Source organism: Ornithodoros turicata, chromosome 2 (genome assembly GCF_037126465.1).
Source record: "Ornithodoros turicata isolate Travis chromosome 2, ASM3712646v1, whole genome shotgun sequence".
Taxonomy (NCBI): domain Eukaryota; kingdom Metazoa; phylum Arthropoda; class Arachnida; order Ixodida; family Argasidae; genus Ornithodoros; species Ornithodoros turicata.
In genome coordinates this window covers 147,358,339-147,377,309 of record NC_088202.1, presented here as the reverse complement: position 1 = coordinate 147,377,309, position 18,971 = coordinate 147,358,339, and the positions used below count along the sequence as shown (strand labels likewise).

General features: G+C 43.9%; 1 protein-coding gene across 2 annotated transcripts in view; it reads right to left on the bottom strand.

Moving 5' to 3' along the window:
- Positions 1-831: 831 nt before the first annotated feature.
- LOC135386342 (cuticlin-1-like) overlaps positions 832-18,971 on the bottom strand; it is a 129,397-nt gene continuing 111,257 nt past the window's right edge. For both annotated transcript variants that reach the window (XM_064616203.1, XM_064616202.1), the window contains 7 exons: positions 16,537-16,742; positions 14,064-14,200; positions 10,979-11,127; positions 7,944-8,025; positions 6,409-6,571; positions 4,158-4,329; positions 832-2,867 (listed from right to left, as the gene is read on the bottom strand). In XM_064616203.1, the coding sequence (XP_064472273.1) occupies positions 2,650-2,867; positions 4,158-4,329; positions 6,409-6,571; positions 7,944-8,025; positions 10,979-11,127; positions 14,064-14,200; positions 16,537-16,742 (1,127 nt within the window). In that variant the 3' untranslated portion in view covers positions 832-2,649. The remainder of the gene's footprint in view (positions 2,868-4,157; positions 4,330-6,408; positions 6,572-7,943; positions 8,026-10,978; positions 11,128-14,063; positions 14,201-16,536; positions 16,743-18,971) is intronic.

Here is an 18,971-nt window from a genome sequence, read left to right as displayed (position 1 = left end):
TCATTTGCTGCACATAATTTCAGACTCAGAACGCCCCCGTGGCTACGACTGACTATTTGTACGGCTCTTTCCCTGGCTACGGCCGTAGCTACAATCTTCCGCTACGACGTCATCTCCGCTATGATACGAAACTGCACGTCTTTGCAAGGCCGGTTTCAGAGGCGTGTTTTATGCTGTTTTGCGTAATTATTTCGCGGGTGAATTGACTTATCGCGATGTTGAATGATTGACTTTATTATAGACGAAGCACTCCCTTACGATCACGACAATATGAGCAGACCGTTGCCTAGTCAGTGTTAGATCGCTTAGATTTCGTAAAATTTTTAGCGTCTTTACACCTGTCTACTTAACGGTTGTACACGCTAGCAACACTGTCTCACGTGGAACCCGCGCGGTCCACAACCGACAGGTTCTACAGTTTGAACGCACTGTCGAAATACGCCTGCTGCCTTCAAGTCGTGTCCGCTTTCGAAGCGAGCATATATATCTCTCCAACACAGTGCTTGTGGCTGAGAAGAAAATACCATCACCGGATATATATATGTCAATAAAAAGCGCAAATGTATACACCACGTTACTCTTCGACAAAATAAAATACCACACAAAAAAAAACTGTTGCGCCGTAAAAAAGACTTAATTAAATTAAAACATACAGGGAGTACAGCGTGTCTCAAGAAACAAATGCTTTCTTTTGGCACAGACACGATTAGATAGCTGCCTTGGATCGGGCCGGTCAACCTTGCCACGCACGCCATTTAAATGCGAAAGAAGTAATAAATTAAGTAGAAAGAAGGCCGTAAATAACCGTAAAGTTACGGAAAATTTCGCCACCGTCACGCTCCGTAAAATTTTCGCAGCTGTATTGGTGCAGGGAGAAATTTCGTGCGACCAGGACTTGACTGCCTCACCAGTCTAACTTACTCGAGACACGCTAATGTCAGAAATTAGAAACTTTTTGAAAACTACAGTCAAACTCCTTTATAGCGAACACCTTTTTAACGAAAATACCACTACAGCAAATTTTTTTTGCGGTCCCGCTGGAGCCTATAGATCCAATAATAGACATCCTTTTTAACGAAAATACCTTTACTGCGAATTTCTTTTGCTGTCCCCTGAGTTTCGTTGTAAAGGAGTTTGACTGTACTAGAAAGGCGTAGAAATGCTATAGGAGCATTTGTTCCTCCTCGGTGTCGTATTATCGAATGAAAATACAGTTCTGGTAGTTCTTTCCTGTCTTTCAATCCAATCCAATCCAATCCAAGTTCTAAAAGTTTTAATCTGTATCTCTTATTCATATTCTAATCTTAATCTCTATTGAAAGAATGGCTAGGAAGCAAGCGAGCTGGTGACTAGAATTGATGACGAAAAAAAAACCCTCGAGACTAGGGAGACGATTGTCAATTTTTTCGTTGTCTCCCTAGTCTCGGAGATTTTTCTCGTCATGGTATTTTAACCTCTCTGCATGTCTACGTCATCGGCATCGGGATCAAAATTCAATCGTGATTCGAGAACATGTTTCTATTTAGCTCCTTAAGAGCTTTAGCTTTAAATACCCTGCACCCTCGAGTTGTAATGTCGGCGTAAATATGATTCGTATTACAGTGCTGTACGCGTGTAGTATTTTCCGTAAATTTACGGATTTTACGGCGGACAGTGTGCCTTGGGACAATGTATTCGATTTCACTCCTTCCCTACGCATACAAGAAAGATAACAACATATATGTACAGGTGGGATATTATGCACCGTTTAGATACACGAAAACAGAAGTGCATTATATGCCGTCCAGCGGCATCGGCTGGCGCCATCTCTCGTAGGAAGAGTGAAACAAACCGAGCTCTTTCCGTTTACCAATCATATGTAACCTCGTGTTTACTGTCAGGACATCTAGAAACAGTCCTGATGAGCTGCCGAACCAGAGCTTTGCTAAATTTGTAATTCTCTCAGTCACTGTCATCACAGAGCGTTCGGAAGTGAATGACGCTTTTATGAATGACGGAGGTAGCTGATATGACGTTTTTTTTTTTTTTTTTTAAGTTTCCAAGCAATTTCCAAACCACAATTTCAGGTAGCTATTCTTGGTTCAGTCTCTTTCTTTTTCCTTGCCAGGAAAAGACGAGGTTAGTCGGGGGACTAACCACTCTTAACTGACAATTATAGTAAATTCTGAATTTGTACAGTCTCTTTTCGCTATGTTTCTGTAGTCTATATTATCAAATTTGTTTGTGTCTTCCCACGTTAACATGGTCGCCAGCAATTAAAGCGTGTCCCAGTTGTTTTTTTTTCTTTTAAAGCTTCAGTTAAAAAAAAATGCCAGGAATACGTCGCCAGTATTGCACCAGGTCTTTCGAAAGAAGGCCACAGAAGTCGTCCTAAAAGCTGCGATCTCGTCACACAGCTTTGCCACTTCAATTACATTAAATTCAATAACACTGTCCGACATTACAAAGTCCTTCCTGACAGGTATTAAAAAAAACAAAAAAAAACGAACAACTTAATCGAATCACTTCACCAATTACTCCCTTATTAGCGATAAATCACTACAAGGGCCATTTTGTCCGGTCGAAAACATCGGTACCAACTTTGGCCCGATGCAGTGATTTTCGTGACTACCAGCTACTCATGTCTCGACATATCCGACGATGCTTTTTTCAGTCCCTGGAGTAAGCGTGGTTAGAGTAAGGCCCGGAGTATATGGAAGAACCGGCCGTCGAAGATCCCTTGCGTCTGCGCCGTCTGTGCAGGATACAGGCGACCAATAGGAGGACGGCCAGCATGAGTAGGACGCCGGCGATGGCGATGCCGATAGCGAACTTCCGCGTCGACACGCAAAACTGGTCTTCCGGCAGAGACGAAGGTTGGGCGGTCACTGAAAATGAATGGGTAACGGTTATCGAAGGTCGCCGTCGTCGATAGCTGTAAAAAGTAGCCTAATCGTTCGCGGCTACTCCAGAAGCACGTGATGGAAACAGAAAAATTAAGAAAAACAAACAAGCAAAAAGCACGTGGATGGGTTGCCCTAGAGTCACTAAATAAGCTACGTATACTAAATTACCTTAGAAGTCGGCCCAGGACGCACATTCCCCCAGGGCGTGAGTCGTGACGTTGCCCTCATACGTGAGGCCGACAACGGCAAGCCCTATCACCACCACCACCACCACCACCACCACGTATACTAAATAAGCGTAGCTTATTTAGTGTAAGCGTAGCTTATTTAGTGACTCTAGGTTGCCCAGCGTAAATTGGTTGCAACGAAGAGAAAATCAATAGAAAATTTTCGGGGCAATTTTACTGAGTTTTAGCTTTATTTAACTGTCGTTTTAATAGAAGGAGTTAATTAATTAGTTAATTAAACAAAAAAATGTAATAATTAAATAATCACATTAAAGGGGCTCTAAATTGCAAAAAAAAATTATCATTGCGGAATGAAAGATGCTTTGACACCAACACAAAAGTCCAGGACGTTGTATGTAGGTTGTGATTTACGAGCCGAAGGAACTAATTTCCCTCTCGTTCTCAAGAAGGCGCTCTCATTGGTCTCCTCAAACGATTTGTCCAATCATCGCGGGAGAATTTTTTGAGGAAACCAGTCCGAGGCCTCCTCGCATTGTCGTGTTTCTTCAAAGGGAAAGAGAGAAAGAAAAGCGGACTATGTCGCAATAATAAATCATATCCTATTAAGCAATCAATCAATTAAGCAAATCAATCCTAATAAGCTCATAAATCACGCAACCAAACGAATCCTATTCCTTCTGTGTTTGCACCAAAGCATCTTTCATTCCACAATGAGGAACTTTGGTGCCCATTTTAATTCCGTCCTACACTAAACGGTAACGCAAAAACATTTTAAGTGCAGCCACATAGACAATCGGAAAGATTCTCGAGCGATAGATAGATAGATATTCTCTACTAAAAATCTTGCTTGAGAGGGCATACGAGACACTTAAAATTCGCTTAAAGATTGGTATTAGATGCAGTTTTTCTTCCATAAATTAAAGACGAGCTGACCTCTTAATATTGACAATAACCTCTATAGCCCCTACTCTTCAAAAAAGAGTGAAGAACTCCTCACACACAAAAAAACAAACAAACAAACAAAAAAAAAGAAGCTGCAACACTGCCTCGGACCTGTTTTTCTTTTCTTTTTTTTTTTGCCCACCTTCACTTTCTTCAAGGTCGGACACCTCGTTGACGTACAGCCCCGAGAAGACTTCGATGCTGAGGTCCCGGACGTCTTGTTCTTGTTTCTCGAGGTCCTTGAGGTCCCCCTTGCCGTCAACGTCGCGTCGGCGACGTCGGAGGTTATGCCTCGTGTCATCACAGAGAGGCGGCTGCAAAGAAAACGTGTGCACTCCTTTTCAGAATTTGACCCTCTTTGGCCTAACTAGCCCTTGCGAAAAAAAAAAATAAAAAAAAGAAAACCTTCAACTACATACGTGCTCCTCTTCAGGTTCGGAAAAAACAACAAATTTAGAACACCGAGGGAAGCCTTTACGATCTGTTTACGGACAGAGAGAAAAATGGAAAACGAAACATGTGGTTCTTATAGTTTGTGTAAACTGTCGTCTGCAAAGTTTTGTCGTCCGCGAATGTGTCTGAGGGTTTTGAAAAGCAGATACAAGCTACAGAAGAGTTCGTGAAATGACGTTCTGGTTTAAACAGCATTTCGCGTGCACTGCCAGAGCTTTCTATCGATTATTAAAGGAGGTCCGCTAGATTTCCTTCGCTAGGTGGGGGCATATACAGGGTGTTTGCTCTAACGTGTCCAGAAACTTTATTTAAAGCGAGCGATAAAAGCGAAACGAGCGCTACTTTTCTGTTACTTGACTAAGAAACACGTGGTACTACGTGCTTCTTACTCAAGTAGCAGAAAAGTACCGCTTGCTTTTCTTGTATCGCTCGCTTTAAATATAATTTCTGGAGACGTTAGAGCAAACACCCTGTAGAGTTACGATGCCTTCTGCTTCAGTCGATCGTCGCAGACGATTTCAAACACAGAAAGGCTGTGGCTTCGAGCAGCTGCCTATGGCTCTGAAAATGGCTCGTCTCTACGGCAACAGCGGCTGAAAGCGTGGTTGTGATTGGAGGAACAACAATTGGCAACGACGCTTTGCGAGAATGCGCATACAGGTAGTAATGCATTAAAAAAAAAAAAAGATTCTGACGACACGAGATGCATGTACGGAGTGTCATGTAAAGGTATACAGTCAAACTCCTTTACAACGAAACTCAGGGGACAGCAAAAAAAAATTTGCAGTAAAGGTATTTTTGTTAAAAAGGATGTCCATTATTGGACCTATAGGGCTCCAGCGGGACCGCAAAAAAATTTGCTGTAGTGGTATTTTCGTTAAAAAGGTGTTCGCTATAAAGGAGTTTGACTGTACCGTAAAGCAGCAGACGGACAGATTATGTTGGCAGGCGTAGTTTAACGGCTTGTTGCTTGTAAACCTAGCACAACAAGTTATACACGTGACAAGGAACGCTAAGTATTTTTAATTTGATAGTAAAATTACGGTAAAATAGGGTGCCTCAATAGGGTGCTAGTATTCAGGCACCCTATACTGTAAAACGGCTTGGTGCAATGTCTGGTAGGAAATAATCCCCAATTCGTCAAGCAACAGTGATCTATGTTCCCGACTGGCTTCCTGCTCATGATAACTACGTAGCAGACTTCTTTTGTTTTAGACCCAGTGTTAGGCGCATGCAATGGAGTTTTGCCGCCGTATTTGACGAGCAATGAGGAGTTGGTGGCCACTATCGACACAGTGTTGCGCGTAATTTTCAATTTTCATGTTCTAAAAAAAAAAAAACTGTGAGCGCAATTGTGACGAAAATTGTGACGTAAGAATACTGAGAGCTTCGGCTATCGAATAGAGAAATTTTCTTAGATTGCAGCTCAGCTGCACTGTAAACTGAAAAACACCCTTATGGGTGTAAATCGCTTGTCCTATAATTGACTCCTCTTTTTACACCGTATGGTCTGGAACACCCTTTTTAGAGGGTGTATCCCGTGTAAAACGCCCTTTGAAAGGGTGCTTTTCCTTGAAAATGCCGTCTTTTGCACCCTTTATACACCTTTTTAGGAGGGTGTTTAACGATCCTACACCCTTCTAAAAGGGTGTTTAAAGGGTGCAAAAGAGGGCATTTTCAAAGAAAAGCGCCCTTTCCAGGGGTGATTTACACGGAATACATCCTCTAAAAAGGGTGTTCCAGACCATGTACGGTGTAAAAAGAGGTGTCAGTTATAGGACAAACCATTTACACCCATAAGGGTGTTTTCCAGTTTACAGTGTGCTTTGCAGTACATTTAAAGGATATGCTGAAGCGTAATATTTGTCGGAAAGGTCGTCAGCCGCATCGAATTGAATTTCTGCTGGATCATTCAACAAACAAGGTCGGGATGAACTCACCACGTCGTCGCATCCGCCGCTAGCCTTGAGACAAAGCCTGACGTTGCACTGGTAGTACACGGAAGCCGTGTACGGGAACTTGTGCGCCTGGAACGTGACCGAAGCTCGCGTCTTGTTCAACGTATAATCGAATGGACCCAGGATCTCTCCGTCTACCGGGCATCTGTGGAGGAACCAAAATGAGCACAACAGACGTCACCATTCCGTAGAATTTACAGGGTGTGGGTGCAGATAAAGTAGCCCCACATTGTCGCACATAGCGCGTTCCCTGGCATACCGTACGAACTACCGGCGGCGCACAAAGGTGCATTTATGTCGTGCAAATTGAGAGGGAAAAAAAATCGTGGTAACCAAACTTTCGCTCCGTGTATTTCCAATGGGACATGGCTATGTAGCACTGTTGCGTCGCCCTACCGCTGGAGGTGCCACTCACGCAGAAACAAAACGAGATCTGGAGCTGTGCCGTGACCGCCATATTGACTTCTGCATAAGAAGATCGGGATGCACGGAGAGCAGCGTTTGCGTGGATAACTTTTTTTTTTTTTTTGTTACGAGGAGTTACGATTTTTTTTTCATTTTTATCGGATAAATGCGTCATACCGCGCCACCGGAAGTTCATGCAGTATGCAGGAAGGGAGTTGCCTCAGGACAGAAGCCGCCGATATTTCGAACAGAGACTGTTCGAAATATCGGCTCTGTTCGAAATATCGGCGGCTTCTGTCCTGAGGCAACTCCCTTCCTACATTCTACCGGTTCGCTGGATTTCTACCCATCTACATGCAGTATGCAGGGTACGCAGAACCTTCGCAATGTGGGGCTACCTTTTTTCTGCGCACACCTTGTATCATACCAGGCCTGAAGGCTAAGAAAAAGAAAAGTTGCGCCACACTTAGTTCGCTTACCTGCCACATTGGCGCTCTCTACATGGCCCATAGGAAAGCCATACGTGCATAAACGTGGTGCTACTTTATCTGCACCCACCCTGTATATGAGGATCAGAACGCAGGCGTGATATCACGGCTGCCAATTCGGTGGTATATACACTGTAAACTGAAAAACACCCTTATGGGTGTAAATGGCTTGTCCTATAACTGACACCTCTTTTTACACCATATGGTCTTAGAACACCCTTTTCAGAGGGTGTATTCTGTGTAAGACACCCTTTGAAAAGGTGCTTTTCCTTGAAAATGCTTTCTTTTGCACCCTTTAAACACCCTTTTAGGAGGGTGTTTAACAACTTTACACCCTCCTAGAAGGGTGTTTAAAAGGTGCAAAAGAAAGCATTTTCAAGGAAAAGCACCCTTTCAAAAGGTGTCTTACACAGAATACACCCTCTGAAAAGGGTGTTCTAAGACCATATGGTGTAAAAAGAGGTGTCAGTTATAGGACAAGCCATTTACACCCATAAGGGTGTTTTTCAGTTTACAGTGTACCCTCCACATTTCGTTCCTTACTTCTCACGCACTCGTGAACTTATCCTCACACGCACCAAGACACTTACCCCCCTTATCCTTTACCCATACCAAAAGACGTACCCTTCATTGTTGATGAGAGGTTGCTCTCCCCAGTTGAGGCCGTCACGTACAAGGCAGTTGGTCACCCGCATGCCATATACCTCTGCAATGAGGACAGCAACACATTATTCCAACTCAAACTCAACATCGTTTTGAGTTTGATTATAGAAAAAAACCCGGAAGATATTGAATTCGTCACTGACGAATTCTGCTACTCCCACAAGGAGAAAGAAAAGGAGAAAAGGAGAAAGAAAAGAAAAGGTGAAAAGCTAAAAATAGAAACACATCACCCCTCCCAATCACCGAACTCTCAACATCGTTTTCTTTTCTTTCTTTTGCCTTTTCCTAAAAAGGGCAGGCATGGTTAGCTTAGGTTAGTTCAGTTGGCCGTCGGTAGCGCGTTCTATAGTACATCGGGAGAACTTTACGAAAACGATACGATTAATGAATTCATCAAATCCAAGCTCACCGATGTGATGTCACGCGCTTCCACGGAAGAGGGTGATTGAGTTATCAGGTTTCCGGAACCGTTATCGCGAACTATATACGCGTTCAATGCACTAAAAATTGCGAGTAAGAACTTCGACGAACATCGCTACGTCCTCCAGACTGATGTAGGCACGTGAAATTTGCCTTACAAAAAGACAGTTATGAGCGTACGATTTCGGGACGCGCTCGTTTATAGTGCTGACATGCCGTGCAGAAATTTCGTTCGTCGTGAAAGTGGTTAGGTCGTTACCTGTCGTGGAATACGAACGAAAAAAAAAAAAAGGCGGACGCCTTTCCGTCGTGACACCGTGAGATTGCAATTTTCACGAGTATAAAGCTTTACAAGACTTCACATTCGATGAAAGTCATCTCGAAATGCAGAAAAAAAGGGGGGAATACAGTCAAACTCCTTTATAGCGAACACCTTTTTAACGAAAATACCACTACAGCGAATTTTTTTTAGGTCCCGCTGGAGCCTATAGGTCCAATAATGGACATCCTTTTTAACGAAAATACCTTTACTGCGAATTTTTTTTTTTTTTTTGCTGTCCCCTGAGTTTCGTTGTAAAGGAGTTTGACTGTACAGTTAAAACTTCTTTATAGCGAACACCTTTTTAACGAAAATACCACTACAGCGAATTTTTTTTAGGTCCCGCTGGAGCCTATATAGGTCCAATAATGGACATCCTTTTTAACGAAAATACCTTTACTGCGAATTTTTTTTTTTTTTTTGCTGTCCCCTGAGTTTCGTTGTAAAGGAGTTTGATAAAACGGAACGTTGTGGGTTGAGGGTGAGTGTGTCGCGTCCTATTCTAATTTTGAGTTCGGACACACCTCAAGTCTACAAAGAAAGCTCCGCATTCCAGGGGGATACGTTCACGAACGTAGGGTGTTTGGGCGGACGTGGGAGTCACCCGGCGTGGGATACTCCGTCGGTTCAACTACTTCTGCATGGCAACGCACCTCGCTTCCGCAGAGTGTTCCCCCTTACCGTGTATGTATTCACACGAGCGACATTCCCCTGGAAGCGGAAGATGCGGTAATATCGGGAGAGTTTATCTACTCGATAGCGTAAGCCCCCTCTTACGACGCAATTTTTTTATTCCGGTTGGACCCGTAAGTCTTTTAGAAAATTAAAATTGAAAATTACGGGCAACACTGTGTCGAAGTACTCATCTTGTCGAAGACTTGTGTTCTTTGTAGTTGTGGAGTTTTCTGTATGTATTGCTGTATGTATGTATTGCTGTTTGTTTGCTGTTCTAATTGTCCTATTCACACTTGTATGCATTACCATGTTATATTAAATTTTCCTCCAACAAGTACTCATCAAATGAACATTGCTAGTCAAGAACGACGGAAAACTACATTGCACGCGGACAACACTGGGTCTAAGACGAAAGGAGTTGGATACGGGTCGGCTACGTAGCCATCAAGACCAGTAGGGAATGTAGGCCTGACGAATTGGGGTGTATTTGCCACCAGACGTCGCCTCGAGTCGTTTTACCTCAATTTCGGTCGCAAATTAAAAATACTAAGCGCTACCTGACACATTTGTAACGTCTTGCGTCCGATTTACAAGCAACAAGCTGTTAAACTACGCCGTCATCATGAACTTCCTATCTGCTGCTTTAAGTTACCTTTAACGGTTCACAGGATAGAGCTTAAAATAAGGGGTTTTTACATTTTCACACATTGCCACGGGTGTAGCATGACACTGCACTACATTTATAATAGCGAGCGTCCTTGAAGTTCAATTTCGAGTCGTGACGTCGTCGTGACGTCATAGTTTGTTTTGCGTGCGATATTTGGCCACGGCAAAAGGAGAACGCGTCTCTGACAGCGCGTCCTTCTGCATCTATAGACTGGAACGGGTTCGAACTCGGGCACCGGCTGGTGCTGTCTGGGTGTCTTCCGTGGCTGATTTTCGACAGGCGAATGTTCACGCAATCACCCATAATGTCGGCCCAAGGCGGCCGATCCCACGCGTATAAATGTCATGCCGGCATCTGTCTGCTGGCCGGGTGCTTGTCAATGGAACCGGACAGAGACCAAGAAGCCAATTTATACCAGGGAGGGGAGATATGTTTAATGCAAAGTTAAAAAAAAAGAGAAGGGAAAGGTTAGCTGGGCTTGCTATTCCCTAAAGCTTTCAAGCAAACAAAAGAAGGCACAAACAGCTGGGATACAGAAAATTATGAAAAAAAAACCCAGAGGAAAGAGCTCCTTCACTAATCGTTGCGCATAGGACGCATCAGAGAATGCCCAGGAGTTTAGATTCCCGAAGGAATCGTGTCAGCGCAGACGTGACGTGACGTTATACCAGGGAATGCATCAATAGGTTGCAGTAAAAAGTCAGACTAGCAACGAAAGCAGAAAAAGCAAAGAAAACTGCGGTGTTAGGCAAACCACTGAGCACAAGGACCAAGGTCTCTAAAGCAACCTAAAGACGCGTATTCAAAAGTAAACGAAACTTCCGTTTGTGTCAGCATTCGATAGACACACACACACATATTCGTAGCAACGAGAATACGTCAGAGATGCAATGAACTATAGTATATCGCACTAACCTTGGGGGTCTATGGCAATGACGAGTGTGAGGGGATCTCCGATCTTGACGTTCTCCGCAACCACTTCCTCCTCCGAGTCGCCCACGAAGATCTTCATTGTGCAGCCAGGCATGGGGGCCGTTGCCACCAGAGGCGTCGTGCCCAGCATGCTGTGTGTAGAGTTTACGCAGGCAATATGCAGTGGGCACACTAAACTATTGCGTGGCACTACAGTATAGAATCTACGGAAGTTTAGTAGTATATTACAACACCCACAACTGAGTATATGTCGAAACATCTGATTAAATCGTTGTCTATGTTAAGTCTGTGGTATTTTTTTCCTTCCTGCATTATGATTCCCGGCTTTTGGAATATCTTCGTATATGTACTACACGTGAAAATTGAGGTGTATTTTTACTGTTTGCGTTAGTGGTTTGAAAGTAGCATCCCAAGCAGCACAATGTACTGAAAGTCGAGAGTAATAGGGGTGGACGGGTAGGTGGAAGGCCTTGAACAGGCTCGTGCAACAAAAGTACATTGATAGGACACCTACCGTCCACCTCTATTGCACTCGACTTTCAGTACATTGTGCTGCTTGGGATAGCGCATTCTTTGCTTAGTGTTGGTAGACTGTCTTCCCACTGATCTCAAGGACGCGTGTTCGAACCCGGCCGGGTACGCCAGCAGTTTTGGTGGCAGGGTACGTATTGCTTCGGCACGTCGTTTTCCGCAACTGACGTCAAATACTGTGGGCCGTATAATTGACGCCCCGACCAACCCTCAGGTGGACAAAATTAAAGAGACACTAAAGTGCAAAAAGAAAAATCTTCTTGATGAATGAAAGATGCATGCCATTACCTTGACAGTAGCAGGAAATAGGAATAGGAATAGGACTTTTTTTAACGTTATTTAACATAAGATACACAGAGGTTTGCCTAAGCCTCAAGGGCTTGTGGGCAGAACCCGGCAGATAAGTGACAGGCACAGTAAGTTCAGTATAACCAAACATATTCCTAGATTAGTATTATACAATTCAAATATTACATATTCCATGCAGTTCAAAACTAAAGAAAATTAAACAAGCAAAGGTTTCTCTATTAACAGAAAAGTGAATCAAGAGCACTTTTAACGGAACAAATGGACATTAAATTCAAAGCATCTGACGGCAATAAATTAAATATAGTGGGAACATAATAGGAACGTAATCCCTTGCCATAATTTGTAAAAATTCTTGGAATTATATAAGTCTCGGGACGTCGAGAAGCATAATACATTGTCCGACAAACCCTAAACATATCTGTCCAATAATATTTTAAGATCACAGTGCGGACAAATAAGGAACGGGATGCATCGTTTGCGTGATTTATGATCGAAAGAATCTTTAATTTACGCTTTCCCCCTCCTCAAGAAGCGTCCCAATGCGGAGAGGCCCCCGGGCCGGTATCCTCAAACCATCCCCCGCGATGATTGGGCGGATCGCTTGAGGAGACGCAATGGGAGCCCGCTACGCAATGTCGGCCTTCTTCAGAAGGATGGGAAGAGGGTAAGCAAAAGTTGTCGTCTCTTTCGCTTTGCACAACTTTTTGCCCTTTAGTGTCCCTTTAGTCCACGCAGCGACCACAATGGCGTCGCGTACCATCATAGTAGTCTCGCGATGAAAAACTACTAGTTATCGTTATCAGTTCATTTACGATGCATACCCATCCGGTAACCCAGCGTTTATGGAAAATGTTAATTCACTCTTCTACATGAAATATAGCCCCAAAAAAGCTGATGAGTGGCTCATCAGTAGTGACGCAAAACTGTGGACAGTACTACATCGGTACTATCGATAGTCGTATAAGAATCTAACTATTGATAGTACGAAAAATATCGATGGTACTATCGATAGTTTACTGTAGATATTAATAAAACTAGCGATAGCGGTATCGATAGTGTACCCTCGATAGCCGGCTATCTGAAAACTGTCGGGGAAATGATAAAAATCACTCCTACAAGTTTTACAATACACCTCAGAGCAGCTTCCCTCCGACGCTGACCTTGAGCTTCTCATGCCCTCCAACCAACCAACCGCAAGGACACGTCTCTGCACTGGATTGACGGTGGCATTGCAGCCTCATCAGTGCCGTACGATTTTATTATGAATCTTCTTTCGCTGCTTACGGTGCATCATTCATACGTTACAGCTGAACGGAAAGAAGTTGTGTCTCACGTGATTCTGTTTTCGTTGTCAGTGTGCCAGAGCGAAAACGAAGACGGGTCTATAGCTATCGGTAGTAGAGGAAAGAACAGTATTTTCGATAGTCAGTTATCGTAAAACTATCGGTAGTTTTTCAGCACTATCGATAGTGCTATCGTTACTATCGATATAGTCAACAATCGATAGTTTTTACGCTATCGAGAGGACTATCGATAGTTCTGCATCACTACTCAGCAGCCTTGTACCTTATGTCACACAAGCAGTCTTCAATCATCCTTGAAACCAATGGCGATTGAACATGAGTAGCGCCACCATAAGCGCATAGCGTGTCAACTGATCAAGGGGCCTTGGATCCAATGCTTTCTGACAGGTTTACACGCTTGATGGGGCTACGCGCGTTTTCAGTGGCCATTGATTTCAATGACCATTAAAGACCGCCCGCGCGACAGGGATATTAGCTCTTTGAGTAGTTGACACGTTATACGCTTGGTGGTGCTACGCGCGTTTTCAATGGTCATTGGTTTCAACGATCATTAAAGATCGCCGGCGCGACAGGGGTATTAGCCCTTTGAGTAATTGACACGTTACACGTTGGTGGTGCTATGCGCGTTTTCAATGGTCATTGATTTCAATGATCATTGAAGATCGCCTACGCGACAGGGGTATTAGCTCGGGTAGTTGACACGTTACACGCTTGGTGGCGCTACGCGCGTGTTCAATGGTCATTGGTTTCAATGATCATTGAAGTCTGCCCGTGAGAGACGGGTATAATGTTTCCCAGGCAGGCAGACATGTTACACGCTTGGTGGCGCTGCGCATGTATAATGACCGTTGGTTTCTTGATGACTGGCAGTGCGACAGTCACAATAGTCACTCGTGCCATTATAGGAGCACGGAGAGAAATACCTGACGTTGAAGAAGTTCGTGATGGTCTTTTCTTTTGTCTGGTAACGACACCGGATGTGGAAACCTCGTCCCTGGTTGGTGACGAGCTTCCGGTGTGGCTGCACCACCACCGTGTTGAAGTACTCCACGCCGTCGTCCTGCAATACACAAAGAAGTTCAAGATTAGACAACTCTTTTTTGACGTCTACTTTTGTAAGCAATGTGTCTGGTGGAAGCTATGGCTATGGGGCTCGGTGTTTAAAGATGCTGTTAACGTGCGTCCCTCGAACACCGCTTGTACGTTCGTCGTCGTTATCGTAAGGTACAGCAAACACGAACGCGAAGTTCGTCCGCGACGGTTTAAAGCTCCATTCAACAACTTCGTGACACCAAGTGCAGTAAGATTAGCGTTCGTACTAACTTCCCTGAGAGTGAGAACCGGTAAAATACCATTACAGTGAACCCTCGTTAATATGACCCCCGATAATCTGACATACGCGCTTTACGACCATACTCCTGGGGAACAATGCAGTGAAACCTCTGCAAATCTCCCCCTTTAATATGACAATTCCGCATTATGACCAAAATTTTCGGGAACGACCATGGTCATAATAACGAGGGTTCACTGTATATAAAAGCTAGTATTTCGATGATCCACAAATGTTCCGATATGGAGAGGACAATGTCCACAAATGGTTCAGACAATATTCCGTTACAGCGATGACGATGATGTCCAGACAATGTCTAGATAAGGTCCAGGCAATATTCAGATATAGTGAAGACAACATGCACACAGTTGGACGATGTCTACACAAAATCTAGACATGCCCAGACACGGTGAATACAGTGTCCGCACATAGTCCAGACAATGTCTACACAATGTGTAGACAATATCCAGATGTGGTGAGGACGCGCACTTCAGACGTCTACACATGCTGGCGCGCGCAGACAAGATCTTGAATGGTCCTGTAGTCAGTATGACACACCCCATCACCAGCATACCTCGGTAAATTGCTTCTAAAATAAAATAAAATTACATTACTCATTACTCCAGCTAGAATTTAATTAAATTACATTACTCATTACTGAAATTGCAATGTAATGAAATTACATTGCAATTACTACGAAAAAGTAATGACATTACAAAGCCACTATACTGCGAGCTTAACCGTAACGGTGCTGAGGATGTGGAAATTCATTGTGGGCGTTGGAATTCTTTTAACTCGCCACTTGCCAACCCTCTTTCTGCCAACCGTCAACACAACACAGACTCGACTCCTTTGAAAAAAGTAACGAGTAATGTCATTAAAATTACTCCCCAAATGTAATTAAATTACGTCACAAATTACCTAATGTCAAAAGTAATGCATTGCATTACAAATTGCATAATGTCAGAAGTAATGCATTACATTACAAATTGCATAATGTCAAAAGCAATGCGTTACATTACAAATTACCAGAAAAAGTAACGCCATTACCGTAATTTCATCACAGTAATAGCATTACTACCCAGCTATGATCACTAGTAGTAAAGAAACAAGGGAAAGGTTGCGAGCTAGCTGGTATAGATCCATGAAGAAGACCGAGAGACACGGACACAGAAGACGACACACATAGGTTCTCCGACACAGCAATAAATTTATTAGTTCATCTCAACTTAAAAGCTAAAAATCTTCGAAGGGGGTGCGAGAGGGATAAAAGACTCACTGCTAACTACGTTTCCCCTGGTGGCAATCTCCAAGGATTCCCGAAACAGCTTGCGTGGGAACCCTACGCACACCGAAGGTTGTTTCGGGAATCCTTGGAGATTGCCACCAGGGGAAACGTAGTTAGCAATGCGTCTTTTATCCCTCTCGCACCCCTTTCGAAGATTTTTAGCTTTTAAGTTGAGATGAACTAATAAATTTATTGCTGTGTCTGAGAACCTACGTGTGTCGTCCCTTCTGTGTCCGTGTCTCTCGGTCTTCTTCATGGATCACTAGTAGTTAAAAGGCGATAAAAACCGGGCTGTTTGGTGGTACATCTAAAAGCGATAAAACTCCGGTGCAGGGGACACAAAGAGACAACACAGACGAAGCACTGACTGACAAACAACTTTAATGGCAGGGACACATCTTAAATACACCAACTGCACACCCGACCCCTAGTGGCAGCCAAGGCCGTCATGCTGTAATCACAAATTATCACAAAGTTATCAAAAAGATATCACGCAAACAAGGCACCAGGTAAACGGCGAGTCCGGGGGGGGGGGGCGTTTACCTGGTGCCTTGTTTGCGTGATATCTTTTTGATAACTTTGTGATAATTTGTGATTACAGCATGACGGCCTTGGCTGCCACTAGGGATCGGGTGTGCAGTTGGTGTATTTAAGATGTGTCCCTGCCATTAAAGTTGTTTGTCAGTCAGTGCTTCGTCTGTGTTGTCTCTTTGTGTCCCCTGCACCGGGGTTTTATCGCTTTTAGATTCACTAGTAGTGTTGAGAACGTATTACTTACAACGTCCGTGCTCATTGTGTTGCATGACCGCAGAGGGAGCGTGTAGACAACCTTATCGTGAACGTTGCTGTACTCTGCCATGCACGTAGAGTTCTTCGACAGGCCTTTGGGATAGATCATGCCGTTGAAGTCCAGCGGCGCGTCTAGCGTCACCTGAATGTTGTTGCTGTTGCATTCGATGTTGACACCGGACGCCTCGTCACCTTCTGCGTGTTTAGAAAGAAAGGAGTTTTGAGCATAATTGAGTTAGCTGATCTCGAGTAAAAGCCAACTACTACATCATGCAGCGTTTCTTTTTCGTTTTTCTTTTTTTTTTAGTGTTATAATCGAGGGAAGACCGTCTGTCGTTCACTAACAGAGAGAAAAAAATTAAAAATCGCAGTACAGTGAGTCCTCGTTAATATGACCCCCCGATAATCTGACATAGGCGCTTTATATGACCATACTCTCGGGGAAGAGTGCTGCGTGGAACCTCTGCAAATCTCCCCCGTTAATATGACAATTCCGCATTATGACCAAAATTTTCGGGAACGAACATGGTCATAATAACGAGGGTTCACTCAACCACATTATAGGCTTCTTGTTACACTATCCTGTCGATACTCCTGATATAAGCGCCTCACTAGGGCACGTCCACTAGCGTATACCGTACACTGTAAACTGAAAAAACACCCTTATGGGTGTAAATCGCTTGTCCTATAATTGACTCCTCTTTTTACACCGTATGGTCTGGTACACCCTTTTTAGAGGGTGTATCCCGTGTAAAACGCCCTTTGAAAGGGTGCTTTTCCTTGAAAATGCCGTCTTTTGCACCCTTTATACACCTTTTTAGGAGGGTGTTTAACGATCTTACACCCTCCTAAAAGGGTGTTTAAAGGGTGCAAAAAATGGCATTTTCAAAGAAAAGCGCCCTTTCCAGGGGTGATTTACACGGAATACACCCTCTAAAAAGGGTGTTCTAGACGATGTACGGTGTAAAAAGAGGTGTCAGTTATAGGACAAGCAATTTACACCCATAAGGGTGTTTTCCAGTTTACAGTGTACAACCTAGAGTTATCCATAGTGTTTGATGAAGCTAACGAATCTTTAAAAAAAAAAAAATAAGAAAAGAAACGAACAGCATATTTGATGCACAGATGTACACAAGACGCGGAACTCGTCAAAGGATGACGACACGGCACCCATTTACATTAAATCCAACGTTAAAAATTACAATAACTGTATAACAGGAGATAGCCGGTGCAACCACGAGGACAGCAACCTGCTGATCCCCGGTGATATACATATCCACACACAGCGAAGTATATCTGGCCCATTGACGGAGGCGGAATGGTACACAACACATAGATAGCGTGTATAGATAAACACGACACCTTCTCATGAGCTACCCCACCTAATACGCAAAGTCAATATCAGGGACCCGAACCTTGGAGCCTGCGAACTTTAAATATAACGGTAACGATCACCATGTGAAAGTTCAAGATCGGGGGCTAAGGTTCCGATGCCATCGATACGCCGCGTTGCCACTTCAGAGACAATCTTATGATCGTATGCTACAGTGCTGTTCAACACCTCAACAATAATTACCAACAATTGCGGTTGCCGTATAGCTCTGAAATACTCCGAGCAAACAATCGAACGCGGACACGTCTCATTGCTGCAACTCGCTGGACTCATAGTGATGATATCACGCCCAAAAGTTCTGGCAGACCTTACTAATTGAGGCACTCCATTGTGTTTTTTTCCTAGTGGCGTTGTTAGGTTAGGTTAGGTTAGGTTAGGTTACCTGAACCTCTGCAATGTTGCAAAGGTTCACTCCTAGCCAATGGTTGTTACATCTGCGAAAGAATTGTGACGTCATCATCCTGCAAACGTCCTGCACGCAACCTTTTCGACAACCCTCCGATTGACCTTCATCATCTCGAAAGGTCGCGCTCCAGGATCATCATCCCCTAGCGGTTCTTTGTCGACTTTTACCTCGCGTTTTTCCTTATCATGATACACAAAAAACCTCTACCTAGTAATAACGTCGTGTTCCATCGCAATCAGCGCAGTCCCCGTCATATTTTCCCCCCAGGCAGTTTTCTCGCAGTTCTTCCATTGAAAGGCGGCATTTTTCTCCCTCTTCCACGTGAAAGGATCCCGGATGAAGAGGTGTGACCAATATAACCGGACTTCGTTAGCGCCGTTGTCACGTTTGTCACCGAGTTGCGTCTCTGGCATCTTTTATATTGTCCCGAGGTCGCCGCGACCTTTCATTGTCTCTGTCAGCGTCCTCGTCTACTTTTGTTTCCCACGTTCGGACGCGAAGGGATTCAAAGACAAGAGGCGTCAGTGATGTGGTCGCAGCGTCAAGGTAGGCAGGCATCCGCAACTGGAGGAATTACGGGAATTACCCGTAGTTTGCTTATGCTTTAGACTCGTTTATGAAACGC